Source organism: Thamnophis sirtalis, unplaced genomic scaffold (genome assembly GCF_051295495.1).
Source record: "Thamnophis sirtalis isolate CommonGarterSnake01/CBP01778 unplaced genomic scaffold, rThaSir2_p1.2 scaffold_7, whole genome shotgun sequence".
In the NCBI taxonomy this organism is placed as follows: Eukaryota; Metazoa; Chordata; class Lepidosauria; order Squamata; family Natricidae; genus Thamnophis; species Thamnophis sirtalis.
The window spans coordinates 31,131,686-31,151,033 of record NW_028261387.1 but is presented as its reverse complement, the minus strand read 5'-3'; the positions used below and the strand labels follow the sequence as shown (position 1 = coordinate 31,151,033).

Genomic DNA, 19,348 nt, shown 5'->3' with positions numbered 1-19,348 from the left:
AGCATGGAGTCCTCCAGCTGAATGCCCCACCCTAATACTCCTTAAAAAGGACCCTAATCTAGAATCTAGCCATAAAAATTGGCAGAAATCAAGCTAGGTGGTGAAGAAGAAAGATAGTTGGGATCTGCAAGATCAGCTCAACAGGTGAAAAAGGCCACCTGTAATCAACGACAGTACCTATAGCAAATTCAAGAGGATACCTCTGCCTATGGCAAGCAAGCAACAAGTAAAGGTTCCCCTCGCACATGTGTGCTAGTTGTTCCCAACTCTAGGGGGCAGTGCTCATCTCCGTTTCAAAGCCAAAGAGCCAGCGCTGTCCGTAGACGTCTCCGTGGTCATGTGGCTGGCATGACTAAATGCTGAAGGCGCATGGAACGCTGTTACCTTCCCACCAAAAGTGGTTCCTATTTTTTCTACTTGCATTTTTTACGTGCTTTCAAACTGCTAGGTTGGCAGAAGCTGGGACAAGTAACGGGTGCTCACTCCCTTACACAGTGCTAGGGATTTGAACTGCCGGCCTTTCTGATCGACAAGCTCAGCATCTTAGCCACTGAGCCACCGCAGCAGGTATGAGATCATAAAAAGCAGAAAGATGTTTCAAATTCTTGGCCACTCCTACTTCAAAGAAAGCAAGATTTTTCAGGGCTTCTTTATGAAGATTTACTGAACATGTTCCAAACAAAGTTATAAAAATCTTAAGAACAAGGTGAAGATTTTTTTTCACCTTCAGAATGCAATTTATATCCAGGTTTCTAAGGGAGAGATTTTCCCAATCTCTTGTTCAAGGCTTTTATGAAAACTGTGTGGCAGCCATTCTTCAGTAACAATGGAGGATTCTCTGCCTGGTTAAATTGTAATGTCTCCAAAAATCTAAACACAATTTTTACAAACCCCTGGATAAGTAAAGTCCCAAAGACTGCGTAGATGAGCTATTTGCTGGAATAGAGGGGGATCTGAAGAAAAGCAATACCCTGTTCACTGATCTACCGCCCATCTCCATAAAGGTCTAACCTAGTCTACCCAAAGCCAATGATAGGGTTAGGCCTTTCAGTCCTGTAGGGCAGGCGTCCCCAACCCCCGATCCATGGACCAGCACTGATCTGCGGCATGCCAGAAACTGGCCCGTGCAAACCCGTACTTGAGAGACCGCCTGCTGCCAATTACCTCCCACAGACCCATTAGATCTCACAGGGTTGGCCTCCTCCGGGTGCCATCTACCAGCCAATGCCACCTGGCTATTACCCGGGGGAGGGCCTTCTCTGTGGCAGCTCCGGCCCTCTGGAATGAACTCCCCGCAGGGATTCGGACCCTCACCTCTCTCCAGGCCTTCCGAAAAGCCCTCAAAACCTGGCTTTGCTGGCAGGCCTGGGGGTGATGAGTTCCCTCCCCTCTCGACATGTATGGTTGTGCGACTGTTGTCTACTTTTATTATTTGTATTTTGTTTTTTATGTTCCCCCTTTTTTTCCCCCTTGAATTGTTCGCCGTCCTGAGTCCTCCCGGAGAAGGGCGGCATACAAATAATACAATACAATACAATACAATACAATACAATACAAACAAGTGAAGCCCCATCTGTGGGATCCAGGCAGCATGTGAAACCACGCCCCCTCTGGGCCATGGAAAAACCTCTCTTCAAGGAACCGGTCCCGGGCGCCCCAAAAGTTGTAGGGCATGTGTATGTATAGCTTAAAAAGCAACCTAAAGATGAATCTGTGATATTCAATGACCTTAAAAAGCAGGGCAAGTAACAGATATATGGCAACGTGTTACCTATTTGGGAGATGTTTCAGGTATAAAGAAATTGTTCCTATTATTTTATTGTTTTTTTTTAAAAAAAAAAAATCTTGTTTAGGGATATGTGGGGTTTTGGTGGTTCATTAAGCTTTTAATAGAGTGTTTTATTGTTTCATTGTTTACTTTCTGTATTGTTTATTTTTTGTAATTTTCCTTTGAAATATAATACAATGAAAAAAACTTTTTTAAAAATAAAGAGATTACCTTCCAAAGCCCAAATATGTATTTGGGTATCCGAAAACAGGGCTTGGATTGATGCTTCAGGGTGCTGGAGAATAAAATGTTTTGCAAATTAATTAATGAAGTTAGCTGCAGGTTTTAAATACTAATAGCAAATTTAATCTGCAAGAGTTCTATTTAATGTGTTAATAGTTCCAATGTTCAACCAATTAATTCTAATATCCTTGCAAACCAAGTTGCTGATAAATTAAATCAATTATTAAAATTTAAATCAGTAGTTAAAATGTAAGTTTCCAAAGTACCATTTCAAAAATCATTGTACAAAATTCTAGTTTAAGAATTAAAGAAAAGCATTAGGAGCCACAGTGGGGCAGTGGTTAGAGTGCAGTACTGCAGGCTACTTCTGTTGACTGCCCGCTGCCTGCAATTTGGCAGTTCAAATCTCATCAGGCTCAAGGTTGACTCAACCCTCTAAGATGGGTAAAATGAGGACCCAAATTGTTGGTGGCAATATGCTGACTCTTAAAGACGGCTGTAAAGCACTGTAAAGTGGTATATAATTCTAAGTGTTATTGCTATTAGTAAAAATACTTGCTATCCTAAAAAGGCCAATTATTGACTTACACATGCTGTCTTACCTTGTTGAAAAAATACATTATCAGGACTCGTTTTGACAAGAAATTTCTGATCTGGAAGAAAAAGAAATCTATGAAGTGCTAAAGAATATATGAAGTAATTCAGAATAATATATAATATATAATTCCAGTTGTAAGCTTTAATCAAAGCTTTTCTCCTATACAGGTAGTCCTCGACTTACAACAGTTCATAGTAACCTTTCAAAGTTACAACATCACTGAAAAAGTGACTTATGACCATTTTTTCACACTTATAACCATTGCCACTGATTTATATTTATGACAATTGTAGTGTCCTGGGGTCATGTAATCACCTTTTATGGCCTTCTGACAAGCAAAGCCAATGGGAACGCCAAACTGTGTTACTAACTTAACAACTGCAGTGATTCACTTAACAACTGTGGCAAGAAAGGTCGTAAAACAGGGCAAAACTTACTTAACAAATGTCTCAGCAACAGAAATTTTGAGTTCAATTGTGGTTGTAAGTAGAGGACAACCCGTACTGGGGTGGACAACAGAGAGCACAACTGGAATTCTAAGAGTATATACAAATCATTGTCTTAGATGTGCCTATTTTCAAAATTGGTGGCCTGAGGGACAATTGTCAATTAAAAAATACATTTTTACCAAAACTTAAAGTAGCTCCCTGGAGGTCTCTCTAGCACACTAGCTGGATCCACAATATGATGCTATCAGTTATGTTCTTAACATGGTCACTTTCAATTAAAATAATCTTTATAAAATATCAGCTGAATCAAGGAGCTTTGTGCTAAGACAGATATTTGGGTATCTGGAAGCACCACTTTGATTGATCCTGAACTATAAATATACCCAAGTCTTAAAATGATTGGAATTAATCCTTCCTATGTAAAAAAAGAAAGAAATGCACTATAAGTACACCTGCTTAACAACCACTCATTCAACAACTGTTTGAACTTATAGCAGTGCTTAGCAAGTGGTACTTATGACCACAGTGTGCAGAAGCTGCCAAAAAAGTCAACACAGTTCTAGGTTGCATAAACAGAGGGATAGAATCAAGATCATGTGAAGTGTTAATACCACTTTATAATGCCTTGGTAAGGCCACACTTGGAATACTGCATTCAGTTTTGGTCACCACGATGTAGAAAAGATGTGGAGACTCTAGAAAGAGTGCAAAGAAGAGCAACAAAGATGATTAGGGGACTGGAGGCTAAAACATATGAAGAACGGTTGCAGGAACTGGGTATGTCTAGTTTAATAGAAAGAAGGACTAGGGGAGACATGATAGCAGTGTTCCAATATCTGAGAGGCTGCCACAAAGAAGAGGGAGTCAAACTATTCTCCAAACCACCTGAGGGTAGAACAAGAAGCAATGGGTGGAAACTAATCAAAGAGAGACACAACTTAAAACTAAGGAGAAATTTCCTGACAGATAGAACAATTAATCAGTGATACAACTTGCCTCCAGAAGTTGTGAATGTTCCAACGCTGGAAGTTTTTAAGATGATGTTGGATAACCACTTATCTGAAATGGTGTAGGGTTTCCTGCCTAAGCAGGAAGTTGAACTAGAAGACCTCCAAGGTCCCTTCCATCTCTGTTATTCTATTCTAAAACCAATCCTTGGAGTTCCAGCTATTGTAGCATCCCTACAATCGTCATAATCTGGGCACTTGGCTTGCAAATACAACATTGCAGCATCCAGTGGTCACATTTGAGATATTCACACTGGTTCCCACAAGCAAAATCACTGGGGAAGCCAACAGGAGGTCACCAAGGACCACCTACAAAGAAAATATACTGTGCATTGTTTCACTTGTGGTTAATACCTGTTCTTTCTTGTTCTGTAACCACATGTAGAAACAACCTGGCTCTGCTGCTTCCTTAGCATCTTTTGCAACCACCATCACTGGGTGAGGTTCATCGGGGTAGCCTGTCAATTGCAGATCTGTAAGAAAAATCCATCCCATTTTTTTTTAAAAAAAGGTTATTTCTTTAAAACAAAGTTCCTTAATAATTATCTTACTGGATGATCCAGATCAAAATTGACATAATAATATTTCCTACCTGAACTTGATGTCCATAGTTTTGGTCCTCTTCTCATAATATGGGGACTTTGGACAGATCCATGCCAAGGAGAGTTTAACTCCAACAGTCCAGGCTTATGACCCAAAAGGGAAGTATTAAAAGGTGATCCTAAATTGCTTCCAAGATCAGATGCAGGTGATGTTTTTAAGGGCAACAGAGACGATTTAACCAGGGAATGCATATGGGCTCGAGGAAATATGCTGGTCCTTGGCGTCTGGAATGAGCTTTCTTCAGGAGCTGCTCCAAGCAAGGAATCATATTTTAAAAAGCTACATTCAGGATGCCTTGCACCAACAAAATAAGTGGCAGCTGCTAACTTAGATACAGCGAATAACGGAGTTAATTCTTTTTGTAACTTGTATGAAACACAAAAGAAAATTACTAGTACAATTTCCACTAAGAAAAGCAAGACTGCTGAGATGTGAAGTGGCTATGCTAAATCGATATTAAAATATCACTCTTCTCGGAATGGGCTTGATCGTTTGGATTCGGACGGACCTGGACTCCACTTGGACAGCACGAGCCGAGATGCCGGGGGAGGGTCTTGATCCGATTTTATGGAGTGAGTTTCAACTTGTCGCCCCTGAGGAAGTGGACAAGGCCATGGGAGCGGTGAGTGCCTCCACCTGTTTACTAGACGGGTGTCCCTCCTGGCTGGTCTCGACCAGCAGGGAGGTGACACGTGGCTGGATCCAGAGGATTGTTAACACCTCTCTCTAGGAGGGATCCTTCCCACACCCCCTAAAGGATGCGGTGGTGAGACCCCTCCTTAAGAAACCTTCCCTGGATCCAGCCATCTTAAACAACTACCGTCCAGTCTCCAACCTCCCGTTTGTAGGGAAGGTTGTTGAGAAAGTGGTGGCCTTTCAACTCCGACGGACCTTGGATGAAGCAGGTAATCTGGATCCCTTTCAGTCGGGGTTCAGGCCTGGTTACGGCACTGAAACTGCTTTGGTCGCGCTGATCGATGATCTCTGGCGGGCCAGGGATAGAGGACATTCCTCTATCCTAGTGCTTCTTGACCTCTCAGCGGCCTTCGATACCATTGACCATGGTATCCTTCTACAGCGGTTACGGGAGGTGGGACTGGGAGGCACCGTTTACAGTGGTTCTCCTCCTACCTCTCAGACAGGTCGCAGTCGGTGTTGGTTGGAGGACAGAGATCAACCCCTAGGCCCTCAAATATGGGGTGCCGCAGGGTTCGGTCCTGTCCCCCCTCCTATTTAATATCTACATGAAGCCGCTGGGTGAGGTCATACGCCGGCACGGGATCAAATATCATCAATATGCGGACGATACTCAATTGTATCTGTCCGCCCCGTGCCAACTCAGCGAAGCAGTGGAAGTGATGTGCCAGTGCCTGGAGGCTGTCAGGATCTGGATGAGAGCGAACAAGCTTGCACTCAACCCAGACAAGACCGAGTGGCTATTGATGCTGCCTCCCAAGGACAAAAATTCCACCTCTTAGCCTGGGGGGTGAAATTATACACTCCTCAGAGTGGGCCTGCAATTTGGGTGTCCTCCTGGACCCACAGCTGACGTTAGAACACCATCTGTCAGCTGTGACCAGGGGGGGGTTTGCCCAGGTTTGCCTGGTGCACCAGTTGAAGCCCTATCTGGACCGGGAGGCACTTCGAATGGTCACTCACGCCCTCGTCACTTCAAGACTGGATTACTGTAATGCGCTCTACATGGGGCTGCCCCTGAAGAGTGTTCGAAGACTGCAGTTGGTCCAGAATGCAGCCGCGCGAGCAATATTGGGTGTACCTAGATACACCCATGTTACACCCATCCTCCGCGAGCTGCACTGGCTCCCTATTGGTCTCCGAACGCGCTTCAAGGTGCTAGTCGTTACTTTTAAAGCCCTACATGGTTTAGGACCTGGCTACCTGAGAGACCGCCTCCTGCCACATACCTCCCAATGACCAACTAGATCTCACAGGTTGGGCATCGTCCGGGTGCCGTCGACCAGACAATGCCGGCTGGCGACTCCCCGGAGGAGAGCCTTCTCTGTAGCTGCGCCAGCCCTGTGGAATGATCTACCCGTAGAGATCCGGACCCTTACCACTCTCCCGGCCTTCCATAAAGCCACCAAGACCTGGCTGTTCCGGCAGGCCTGGGGCTGTTGATAAACGTCCAGCCCCTCCTACACTGAATGGATGATGTGCAATTTTAATGATGTACCTTTATTTTTAAATTTTTAAATGTTTTTTATCTGTCTGTAAGCCGCCCAGAGTCCCTAGGGAGAGGGCGGCATACAAATTTTATTAAATTGAAATTGGAAAATTGATGAATCAAACATGATTTTATTAAGAAACATCTTACTTCTCTCCGATTTTTCGCATTTCTAGATTCACATTTTGAAACAGATTTGTGGAAGTAGTTTAAATAGATGTGTACATATGATTTTACAGCAGCTGAAGCGATTATTATTAAATGGCATTGCAGAAAGGACATTTACGAATACAGAAAATGAGAGAGAGACTAAATATATTGTGGTTGACTTAGTTGTCTGAACTCCGCTGCTTTGGTTTATAAATCACAATTTATAGCTTAATTTAGGCTTCTTCAACAAGCCATGGTTAAGACAAACCATGACTTATGGAAAAGTGTAAATCCAATAATGAATCTCCAAGTTACACCTGGAGATTATGTTGTATCTTTTGATTATCAATAATAGCTGGCAATATAGATATTATATTAAGGGTACAGAATAGAAATGAATAGGGTTTAAATGATCAAAGTAGCTAGGAGCCTTTCAGTCTTCAGATCTTTGAAGATTATTTTAGGATGTTATCAGGAGGAGGAGGGCCCATTTATTTCAGGATTTTGAGAGTAGAATTGAGAATCTGAAATTATTTCCATTTCAACTCTGACCATCCTCATCTAAAAAAGTGGCCCCAAATATTTCTTTTGACCTGATTTGGGGTATTGTGGACATTCAATAAAAATGAGAATAAAATAAAGGTAAAGGTTCCCCTCGCACATATGTGCTAGTCGTTCCCAACTCTAGGGGGCGGTGCTCATCTCCATTTCAAAGCCGAAGAGCCAGCGTTGAAGACGTTTCCGTCGTCATGTGGCTGGCACACTGAATTCTGTTACCTTCCCACCAAAGGTGGTTCCTATTTTTCTACTTGCATTTTTACATGCTTTCGAACTGCTAGGTTGACAGAAGCTGTTATGCAGTGCTAGGGATTCGAACCACTGACCTTTCTGATCGACAAGCTCAGCCTCTTAGCCACCACGTCCCCAAGAATGAGAATACTTGCTTTCAAAAGTGTTAAATTCTTGAATTGGGGGGGGGGAGGGGGGAATCCAAAAAAGCTAAAACATAGAATAACTGAAATTGGACTACTTGTATATAAACCTCTGCAATGCTAGCTCTGAGAACTGCAAATGAGATGCTAAGGTGCCACATGTGGATTACCAGCTATAGATTGTGGGATAAAAAATAAAGATCCATTCTTCTGAGGTTATTTAATTATACTTGTCATGGTTATCCTTGATAATGTGGGTTGAATAAACCCAATGTATTAGGACTGTGGTGGCGAACCGATGGCATGCATGCCAGAGGTGGCAGGCAGCGCCCTCTTTGATGGCACTTGAGCCATCACCCCAGTTCAGCTCTGCCACGCATATGCACATGCCTCCCACTGGTCAGCTGGTCTTCGGGTGTCTGCTGCACATGCACAGGGGTGTGGGGTGTGTGGGGGGCCGCTCACGCATGTGGGAGATGCACATGCATACGCGGGGCCACACGCGCCTGCATGGGGATGGGGCACGTGCACAGGACACAGGCACATGGGGTGAACATGCATTGCATTTTGGGGGTTTGGGTGCGCACGCACGCATTCACGCATGCTTTGGGCACTTGATCCGGAAAAGTTTACCCATCACTGTATTAGGACATAGACCACAGCAATTTAAATTGCCACAATGATATATCTGAGTACGGATAGCTCTCAACTTACAACCACAATTGGGACTGGAAAGTCATAGGCTTAGGTACCATATGAACATACCTGATTTTACAACTGTTTTTATGGTGACTATTAAACAAATCACGTGGTTGTAGATGCAAACCATTCTCCCGAATGGGTACTTTTGTCAGAAACTGGCAAAAAAAATCACAAATTGTGGTGATGTGACTGTGGTGTGCTGCCATGTCAGCTGGTTGTCAAGTGTCCAAAATGTAGCCATGGGATCTTGGGGGGGGGGGAGGCATGACATGATTTAATTATGCCAATGAAACTATACCAAGAAATTAACTCTAAAGCAGTTCATTAGCATGTTGCTTGTTATCAGACAAAAAAAGTTAAAATGCCAGTGAAACCCACTCTGCTTTTTCTCTCACACTTTCATGAATGCTACATTAGTACACTAGCCAACTCTTTTTCTAATGCAGTTCTTTCCTATCTGACAGACTTGGTGTGATTTAAAGGCTCAAAAAACTGCAAGGCTAAGGCTACCAGATTTTGATTTTGCAAATCCAAATGACCACTAGATGGCAGCAAAGAAATATCTCTACCTCTTTGCTGCCACCTAGCAATCATCTTGGCAACTCAGATTGGGTAGCTGTTGGATTAAACATTGTTCATTACCTGGAGAACTGAAGGACTGTGGCAAGTCTCCTGCAGATGGCTGTTTCAACCTTCCATTTGCAGCTGCAATCTCTTGTTGGATTATCAGCTTTTGTGTCAGATCACTTAGTAGATTCAAACACTCCCCGCAAATTGAAGTCCAGTTGTATGGATGTCCACCTGTCAGAGATACACAGAATGCCAATGAGTACCTATAACAATAACCTTAAATAGTGCCTTTAATTCTGATTTTATGATAACAGATTTAGAACAGAAAGAAAACCACTTATTTGACAAAAAACATATTTTACTAATATTAATAGAAATAATCATTTGTTGCAACAGCATCAGTCAACAATATGACAAACAGTTTTCTAATCCAAAATATTTAACCAGAAAAAAATTAATGGAGCAATGTGTGAGGTACAGAATTTACATCCCCATACAATATAAACTTTTAATCAAGATTCTATTGCTCCTAAGCTGTTAGGTTATCAGAATCAAGCCTACACATCCTGGAATGTCAGAGGTGATAACACAACATTATATGGGTTTATTGACCAACAACAGTTTAGGAAAAATGTGCAAGGTAATTATTCTAATTGCCATGTTCTATTTTATACCTCTTTATATTCACCAATGGACAAAAAGTACAAATAATTGTCTTAAGATATTTTCTAAGCCAGTTTTCTTCTGACCTTAAATACTTTGAAGTCCCAAAAATATGTGGTTCTATAAAAATCTATATAAGTAATGTATAAGTAAATTTTATAACTAAATATTCATAATAAAAAAGTAAAGCTATGTCATGCTCACATTCAAAATATCAAATGCAAACAAAACTCTTCTCAAAGGAAACCAATTTACTTCTCACTCTTTATTACCTTCCTTTTCATTTAGGAAAACATCAGTAATTTTTCAAGTACCTGGTTGGCTCAAGCTAAACACCTCTTGACGACGCACAGAAGAATATTGAGAAAGAAACATCAGGTCCTGTAAAGCCAAAAACTACAGAGAAATATTTTTTTTAGAAATAGTGCAAAGCTGGCTATCTTGCTTTTTAATTTCCAGAGTTGAACCATAATCATACAAAGTTTCTTTTTAAAAAAAAACTTTAAAAAGAGCAATCAGAACATATGGTTGGATTCACAAATTGAATTAAGACACAAGTTAGTTTGCTTGGCTTTGATAACAGACAAGGTGCCAATCTAGCTTCTGCAAGTAAGGATAACCTACAGCTAATTTGTGATTTTGACATGCCAACCAATAATAAAAACTCGATTTTGTTGCCAAATTCTCCTTGTATAATTTCTATTATAATCACACACATAATTATACCGCCTGACAGCTTCCACATCCAGCCAGAGCCATACCTTTAAAAGGGGTGGGGGGTTGCTGTTTAAGATTTTAGGTAAACACTGGTCTGCTTCTTCTGCAAAGGTTGGCTGGACAGGAAAGTGATGTGCCTGAAAGTAGAACACATTTACTGCGGCTGAAGCAAGAGGCCATCTTTTATGGATGTTACTTAAGGCACAATACTCATTTGCAAGCTTGTCAAAATAGCAAAATCAACACACTGATGGGAATGTTATCTATTCAATATAATGCCATGATGTTGACTTTATTATAACAGTAGTTGTATTAAACAGCGGGGTTTTTGAAATGAAAGCTACTTTGAGAGCAGGGATAGTGTGTTTGGGTAGCAGGGGGCCTATGGCACCCACCTCAGTTGAAAAAATTCTGAAGAGAAGCCATGCAATGTACCAAGTCATGAGTAGAAACAAACCACATAACCAGCTATGATACAGAAGAGACAAATCCAGGAGACCAGCCACTGTGTCTAGAAGAGGGAGATTGCTGAAAGACCATTAAACAAATAAAAATAGACAGTTTATTTCCTTCATACAATTTGATGGGTGCGATATGAATATATAAGCAGTTTATCAAAAGCACAACTTCTGAGCCTTAAACACAGTATAGCTAATCCTCGACTTACAACTGGTTGCTTAGCAACCATTCAAAGCTAGACCTCCCCAGGGGAACTTATAATCCAATCCCCATGGCCACATGGATGAATTTTGGCATATATGACAGTTTGCAGTTCTCAGTCACATGAGAAAAACGGAAAACTGGCTCTTCCAATATCTTGCAAAACCAGCCAATAGCAAATAATTGGTTCACTAAAGAACTGTGGTGTTTGTTGAACGACCGCCATTGTAAAATCAGGTTGGTCACATGAGTGACCTGCTTTACGACTGTCACGACTTATGACTATGGTGAACAAGCTTCATTACAATCAAGTCGAGAACTACCTGTAAGTTATGTAAGTGAACAAATTGAATATTCAAAGATGTGTTTTGAATAAGTTTGGTTGATGAATGCTCAATATATTGTTATTGCGTTGATATCATCACCCATGTTTTAGAAAAATGGATATGCTGTTTTTTTTAGGAAAATCTTTTTAAGGAATTTACTTATTAAAGTTATCAAACAAATGTTTCACGGAAATAATTTATAGCCCTACTGGATTCATGTTGTCACCTGAAAATATGTGTCCCTTGAAACCATTGTACAGAATCCTTTCAATTTACAGATACATTCTTAGAATATAATCCCTTCTTAGAAGCACTTTAAGTCCTCACCAATAAAACACACTTAAAAAGCAAACTTTATCCCACACTTCATCACAACCTGTGAACTTAACTGGAAGCACTTATATTGCTTTTTATAGTTTATAGAGTAGGGAAGATACAATTCAACCTAAATACATGTTTATAGGTACTAACCTATCAGCACGAAGGTTCATTGTGGTCATTATCCATGTCCTTGGAATATAACCTGAGAAATCATAAACAGGACAATCAATGGGTAACATTACATAATTTGCTTTGATAAATTATGCAGAACTTTCAGCAAAAAAATTATACTGCCAATACAAAACCCAAAGAGTTTGTTTTTAATATACTTTAATGTCCAAATTCAGTTAGAATAATCTGAGCACTATCAACAGGGCATGATTGGTTATTATTAACCTATTCCACTGATTTCAAAGTCTCATTATGTCAGGATCACACCCCAATATAAATACCTTCTTATATGTATAGACTGCTCCAGGGATAGAGAACTGAATTTGAACCCTACAGAGAAAGACACATCTTCCTTCTGTGACATCTTAAGGGTGCTATCAATACTATCAAAATGCAAACAGAAGTATCAGTATGGAGGGGAGGAGAGCGCGATCCTGGTTTCTTGAGTAGTTTCAGATCACCATTTATACACAAACTCACGTTTTACATTACTCAACAACGCACCAAGAAATGCTTCTTGCATCTTGCAGCAAAATATGTTTTTCTATGTTCTTATTAACTGGGACTTCTGAAGTCATAGTAATGGACTTCATCTGATTTCAGTTGCCGAAAAGTAGCTGCTATACTTGGCATAAATAAAATAATCACACAGAACAATCTTCTTGTATTCCTCAAATGGCCAGTTTTTCTAGGGAGCCAGAATGATATAATGATAGTTGTTCTGGCCCCCCTCCGTCCGGTAATGAACACAGACACAGGCGTAGCTGTTTGCCACTCTTTATTCATAGCAATTATAATCCTGTTGGCTGAAAGCCCAGACGCGACTCACTGGCAAGACGTTGGCAGCAACCCAGACTCCAACAGACACGGGAATACAAGGCAGACCAGAAAAGGAGTTCTCCAGATTACTACGAATGTGTCCTGCAAAAGGACTCCTCCCAAAATCTCTTCTTATATACTCTCTTGAGAGGGGCCAAGCCACAACCACCTGGGCTTGATTATCTCTTATGAGTCTGTCTCCATAACTGCTGCCTGTTTCTCCGCCCTTCGTTGCCTGGCGTCAGGGACAAACTCCCTTTGATCTTCCCCACTGATCCATGCCTCAGGCGCCTCCTGATGGCCAACCAGCCTCTCTGGTCCCTGCTCTGAGTCTGAACCCTGCCCAGGCTCCTCCACATCTTCCATAGCAGACTCATAGGGGTCCTCGCTATCGGAGTCCATCGGCAGCTCCAACAGCTCCTGCTGGGCCACAACAAATAGTCAAGGCAATCAGACCCAGACTTGGGGAACCTAGGTTCAAGTCCAGTGTCAGTCATTAGCAAAATCAGTCACTCTCTCATCCATCTTATTTCACAGGATTGTTGTGAGAAACAATGAGAGGGCATGTTATGTACATAATCTTGAACTTCTGTAACAGGGCACCATATACAGTAAATGCAATAAATAGGTTCCTCTAGGGGTGGGATCCTACCAGTTTAACAACCGGTTCACTGAGCATCCGCCTGACGTGCGCTGTGCATGCATGCAGTTTACAGAGAAATCCCCTTCCGCATTACTGCTGGAGAAGAAAACAGCTGAGGCGCGGCAATCCACTCTGCCACGCCTATCAGCTGGGCTTCAGAAAAGGGAATATAGGTGAATATAGCGCAAGGGCGGTGGGCAGGTCCAGCTGAAAGTCGGAGCGAACCAGTTTGCTCCCAGTTGATAGTCTGAGCTGCTGGTTTGCCCAAGCCGGTCTGAACCGGTAGAATCCCACCCCTGGGCTCCTCCCACATTTATATTGCCCATATGGATATACAGAAAAAAAGAAAAGAAACAGTTGCAATAACTCCTCTTCCATTGATCCCAGGACCAAAAGTTAAGATTCATCCTGTCTTAAAACCAACCTCAGTGCCTCACCTCTTTCTATCGCTTTGCACACCAGGAAAGGAAGGGATAGAGAAGGAACTCTTACCAAAGAAGTAATAAACAGCACAGAAGTTCCTAACCATATAAAGCGACTCCACGCAACTATGTTTTGCCAGCAGGGGAAGAGATCTTCTGAAGCGCAGATATTTGTACTGCTGAAAAAAATATACACATATATTTTTGAATGGAATATCATATTGAACGTGATGACCTTTTTCATGCTTTAAATTGGACAATCTTCCAATCCTACCACATTATAGGAGCTTGCCTGATAAAGTTGCAGGTTAAAGTTTTATTTTTTCCCTACTTTAATACGGTAAAATATTTATTAGCTAGCGGTAGGACTTTAATTTATGTATTGCAGCTACACATCAATATACTTTTTATACGTGCTTTATTGCTTTATGACATATCTCATGACAGGCAATCAGTACAAAGAGGTTGCACTAGGTGTACTTTGGCAAAGTCATTTTTTTCCATACATTTCGACAGTAAAACATAGGGTTCTATGGTCTACCATAGGTACATATGAAGTTAAGACTATGCTAAGACCTTTCCTTCATCTAAAAAACAAAGGTGTATTTCGCACACAGCAGCATATTTGGTAGTGGAAATGATAAATTTCAGATATATTTGTCCAAGTTTGGAGCTCAATATTATTGATCAGACACTTTTCCCAACTACTGTACATAGAACCCTTTTTCTCTACTTGGATTTTAAACTGCACTAACATTCTTGCAACTTTATGTGAATTCATGCAGCTGTATCTCTGGTTTCAAATTTTTTTAAAAAGAGCCTGATCACATCATGTAACAGGTCTTCCATTTCTGGTTTTCCTGATGACTAAGCAGGTCTTCCAAAATAGATAAACCTGATGTAGACAAATTAGAATACCTACTTTTTTTTCCAATGGCTAAAACAATTTTAGCAATGTGCAAAAAATACAAAGGTTGAAATTCAACGAAGCTGTTCAAGTTCTAAAATTTTCTGATATAAGTCATAGACTAAAATAAACCAAATATATTTAATCAGATTAAAAAATTTCCCCATCGATAAATAAATTGCTAAAATTGACCTGGAGAGTTATTATTGAGAAAAAATAAAGATATTTGCAACATTTCGGTGAGGTCTCACTCGCCATCTTCAGGCTGGTGTTTCCGGCTTAAAGCATGGTCGGAGTTACCATCTTTCTATAAATCTTGGTGGGGAGTGGGGAGTGCTGGCTTTGTTTCAGTAAGTGGATTGATTGGCTGTGTGGTTGTATCATGATTGGTAGATTGGTGCTGACTGTGCGTCCGTTGTTGTTTTGTGTTATAACGGCCTGGGTGGTGGGTAGGGCTCGTTTATTGATTAGGGCTGGTTTCCAGATGTCTGGTACGCGGGAGGTATCATCACATTTATTCATGTCGTGGGGTGTTTCTCTATTTCGATAGCTTCCATAATTATTCTCCTGTTGAAGTGTTCAGTTTTGAAGATTAATTTTGTTCCTTCAAAATTAATTTCATGTCCTGTAGCTTGCTGGAAAAGGGAGGAAGTTTTTTCTTTTTTTCTTACTGCGTTCTTGTGTTCTGCGATACGTGCATAAAGCTACAGGACATGAAATTAATTTTGAAAGAACAAAATTAATCTCCGAAACTGAACACTTCAACAAGAGAATAATTATGGAAGCTATCAAAATAGAGAAACACCCCCACAACATGAATAAATGTGACGATACCTCCCACCTACCAGACATCTGGAAACCAGCCCTAATCAACGAGCCCCACTCACCATCCAGGACGTTACAACACAAAACAACAACGGACACACAGCCAGCACCAATCAACACCAATCTACCAATCATGATACAACCACACAACTAATTAATCCACATACTGAAACAAAGCCAGCACTCTACATACACCCCACCAAGATTTATAGAAAGACGGCAGCTCCGACCACTCTTTAAGCCGAAAACACCAGCCTGAAGTTGGCGAGTGAGACCTCGCCCATTTTTCGCATGGGCAAAAATATAAGCCCACCCCCGAAAATAAGCCCCTTGGACAATCCCCCCCTCCGGCCAGGCAGAGCACCGCTCACCAACCTAGCGGTATCCTGAAGGCACCAAGCCGCGGGAGCCAGGGGAGGGAAGGCGCTCATGTTGCTTGGTGCCTTCGGGATACCGCTATGTTGGGGAGTGGCATTCTGCCTGGCCAGAGGGGGGAGCTGCCGGGCAGCTGCTCCCTTGTGAGCAGGCTCCCGAAGAGCCGGGCACAGCCTCAGGGGCGAAGCAGCCATAAGGTGACCATGCTCACGAGCAGCCACCCAGCAAACCCCCTCTCCAGCCGGGCAGAGCACCATTCACTGACCTAGGGGGTATCCCTAAAGCACAGGCACGTGGCGCTCTGCCCATTCCCCAGCTCCCGCAGTTTGGCACATTAAGGACGCCCCCTAGGTCAGTGCATGGAGCTCTGCCCGGCTGGAGAGGGGGGTTGCGCGAGCAGGCTGATGGAAGACTCTCTGTCCGGCAGCCGGCCCACAACCATAGAGCGCACTCCTAGAGTGGCCGCTGCTGGAAGACTCGGCAGCCGGGCTTTGGAGTTTCGAAGCCGGAGAAGATGTTATGCTCGGAGCGCGGCAGGGGTAGAACAGGCACTTGTGCAACCCCCCTCACCAGCCGGGCAGAGCTCCATGCACTGACCTAAGGGGTATCCCTAATGTGCCAAGCCACAAGAGCTGGGGAGCGGGCAGAGCACCACATGCCTTGGCGCCTTAGAGATACTCCCTAGGTCAGTGAATGGCGCTCTGCCTGGCTGGAAAGGGGGTTTGCTGGGCAGCTGCTCATGAGTGTGGTCATCTTATGGCTGCTTCGCCCCGGAGGCTGTGCCCGACTCTTTGGGAGCCAGTTCGCAAGGGAACCCTGTCTTATTTTCAGGGAAATACGGTATATGTCTGTGTGTATAAATAAATGGTCTTGCTAGCTATATACAAATACTTAGTGCTCTTGTTCTAACTTAGCATGTACTTTTAGGCACTATTCTCTAGCTAACACACAAAGAGATACTGCTAACTTCATAAAAACAGTTTACAATACATAAGTAAAGTTGCATAACAACCTTGTTGTCTTAAGGTTCTAGCTGTTTTATACTTCCTTTTTCAATAATTGCATAGGGAATTAATTGGAATGGCTTATAAATAATGAAAATAAATGGTAACTCCCAAGTAGCCAGTTGTAAAATTGCCTAACAATCCTGAGAAGGACAGGCTTAAAAAAAAATAGGACGGAAAACATATTGTTCTGGTTAAGAAGTCACATGTAGTTAAATTGTCCTCATTAAATTGTATCTCCCTATATGTAAGTCCCAGCTTTCATCCTAAGAGCTGAAACATCACAACAAGCCATTATATGACTTGATTGTGTGGGTTTAGGGTAATATGTGAATGTATCCTATAAAAGTAACTAAAGCATGGTTGTTGTTTTTTCTTTTTTGTGTTTTTTCCCTTTTTTTTTTTTAACCCTAGATTATTGTGGCGTCTATTAAATATATAACAGAGAGATATGGGGTGTGTGTATGGAGGGGAAAGGTAGTAGGGATGGATTGCTATAGGCAGGGGAGTAAGAAACGATACGAAACCAAAAACGATTAAATGAAACAACGAATGTATAAGAATGATAAAGGTTAAAGCACCTGTAATCAAATGACATACTGTATGGGATGATGGGTTTTTTTTTCTTTTTTGTGTGTGGGGTTTTTTTTTTTCCTTTTTTTTTTCTTTTCCCTCTGCCTTTCTTTTTCTATTGTTATGTGATTATGTTGTCTATGTAACAAACAAACAAAAAAGTAACTACAGCATAACAAAGGGTTTATCCATCACGCTAAAGCCAAGCCTGCACTGGCTTAGCCTAATGTGGGAATGTTGTAGGTATTTTTTGAGGAAAGCTCTTTTCCTGGGCATTATTGCAGATCAGATGTAAAGTCTTTGTACACTTATATTTTATGAACTTACTTGTATGACAGGAAATGGGAGGTAGTTCAAATTGTTGACAAGATATCGAAGACTGTAACTGTAACCCATAAAAGCTCCAAGGAGTAAAAGGAAGAGATGATATTCATTCAAGCATGTGTGAAGGGTAGCATCAGCAGCACTGCAGCAAAACAGCAATTTTAGTGTTTGCATACAGTTCACGCAGAACTCTATTCTTTGCTTCCCTTTCAAAAATATATCATCTGATTTTGCATTTCTTAAAAAGATCTATATGGAATGTTGCAAACTTCCAGATATGCTGAGATCAGACCTCCAGGAATTTCCATTCAATAAAAGTTCAAAAATATCTGGAGATCATGAGAATGGAGAAGGTTGATTTAAATACATGATAATTTAGTACTTTTGGAAGGGATAGGAATCCTCTTTTTTGTAAACTAATTCCCCTTGTTTTAAAAACAACGCAGCAAAATTTCACACAAGATCTTTCCCACAGCACAAGTGTCTTAGCACTATCTGACAGGAATGTACAAATGTTACAGGACTGTGATTAGCAGCCGTGAAAATAGTTTTTCCTCAATGATTAACGTCTCAGAAGCAAGAAGCCACAATGTGACTTCTACTCAAAGGTAGCCCAAAGAAAATATTTCTGCTTACTGATGTCAATTATTTTTTTAACGACGATTTAATCCTAAAGAATTGGTCTGAACAAAATTATTTGTGTTATTGCCACACTTGAAATGGAGGGGGCAGAGGAGAGAAAGATCACTATTGGGCTTTTTACAACATACATGAGTAACTTATTAATTAAGGCAAAAAACATGATGTCCAAACCCAAAATCTGCATTTTCTCCTTGCAGTGGGGAAAGATTACAAACACACCCACCAGCCTGCTATGCCATCCACTATGGCTTGTCTGTTGCTGGCAAACAAAGATCACAGAACTGCCAGGAGAAGATCCCTGGACGAGCCAAAGTGTATAAATATAGTATTGTAAAATTTTTGGTCATGTTGTTTTTATTCATTTTTCCATGTTATGTATAAATGGAAAGCTTTGGGATTATACCTTTCTGTAGTGGTAGCTGTGCAGGGCATGGACAAAAAGAGGAATTTCCCCTTGGTCATAACTGCAGCACACCAAGCCACCAGCATCCCCATCACAGCATGAGCAACTGAGTGGATCACCTGCTGCGGGTGGATAATCTTGCTTATTAGGGCTAAACGGGAGCAGTGAATAGAAGGCACAACTGCAAAATAAAGAAAACAACATTAACCATCTCCTCCTTAAATGACTCCTTAGGTTTCCCTTCTATTGCATTATGTTCCAAACCATGGCATTCCAACCACAGCATTTATTTTAATATTAGATAACAATAGCAATAGCACTTCTATAGTGCTTCATAGTGCTTTTAT

General features: G+C 41.5%; 1 protein-coding gene across 6 annotated transcripts in view; it reads right to left on the bottom strand.

Moving 5' to 3' along the window:
• Positions 1 to 19,348, bottom strand: part of NDC1 (NDC1 transmembrane nucleoporin) — a 28,475-nt gene that overhangs the window by 5,527 nt on the left and 3,600 nt on the right. For 3 of the 6 annotated variants that reach the window (XM_087719633.1, XM_087719636.1, XM_087719638.1), the window contains 12 exons: positions 19,002 to 19,182; positions 17,960 to 18,098; positions 14,019 to 14,127; positions 12,044 to 12,095; positions 10,982 to 11,114; positions 10,631 to 10,723; positions 10,184 to 10,265; positions 9,279 to 9,437; positions 4,657 to 4,914; positions 4,419 to 4,537; positions 2,614 to 2,664; positions 2,000 to 2,063 (listed from right to left, as the gene is read on the bottom strand). In XM_087719633.1, coding sequence (XP_087575759.1) covers positions 2,000 to 2,063; positions 2,614 to 2,664; positions 4,419 to 4,537; positions 4,657 to 4,914; positions 9,279 to 9,437; positions 10,184 to 10,265; positions 10,631 to 10,723; positions 10,982 to 11,114; positions 12,044 to 12,095; positions 14,019 to 14,127; positions 17,960 to 18,098; positions 19,002 to 19,182 — 1,440 coding nt within the window. The remainder of the gene's footprint in view (positions 1 to 1,999; positions 2,064 to 2,613; positions 2,665 to 4,418; positions 4,538 to 4,656; positions 4,915 to 9,278; positions 9,438 to 10,183; positions 10,266 to 10,630; positions 10,724 to 10,981; positions 11,115 to 12,043; positions 12,096 to 14,018; positions 14,128 to 17,959; positions 18,099 to 19,001; positions 19,183 to 19,348) is intronic. The other 3 variants (XM_087719634.1, XM_087719637.1, XM_087719635.1) reach the window with 3 other exon arrangements.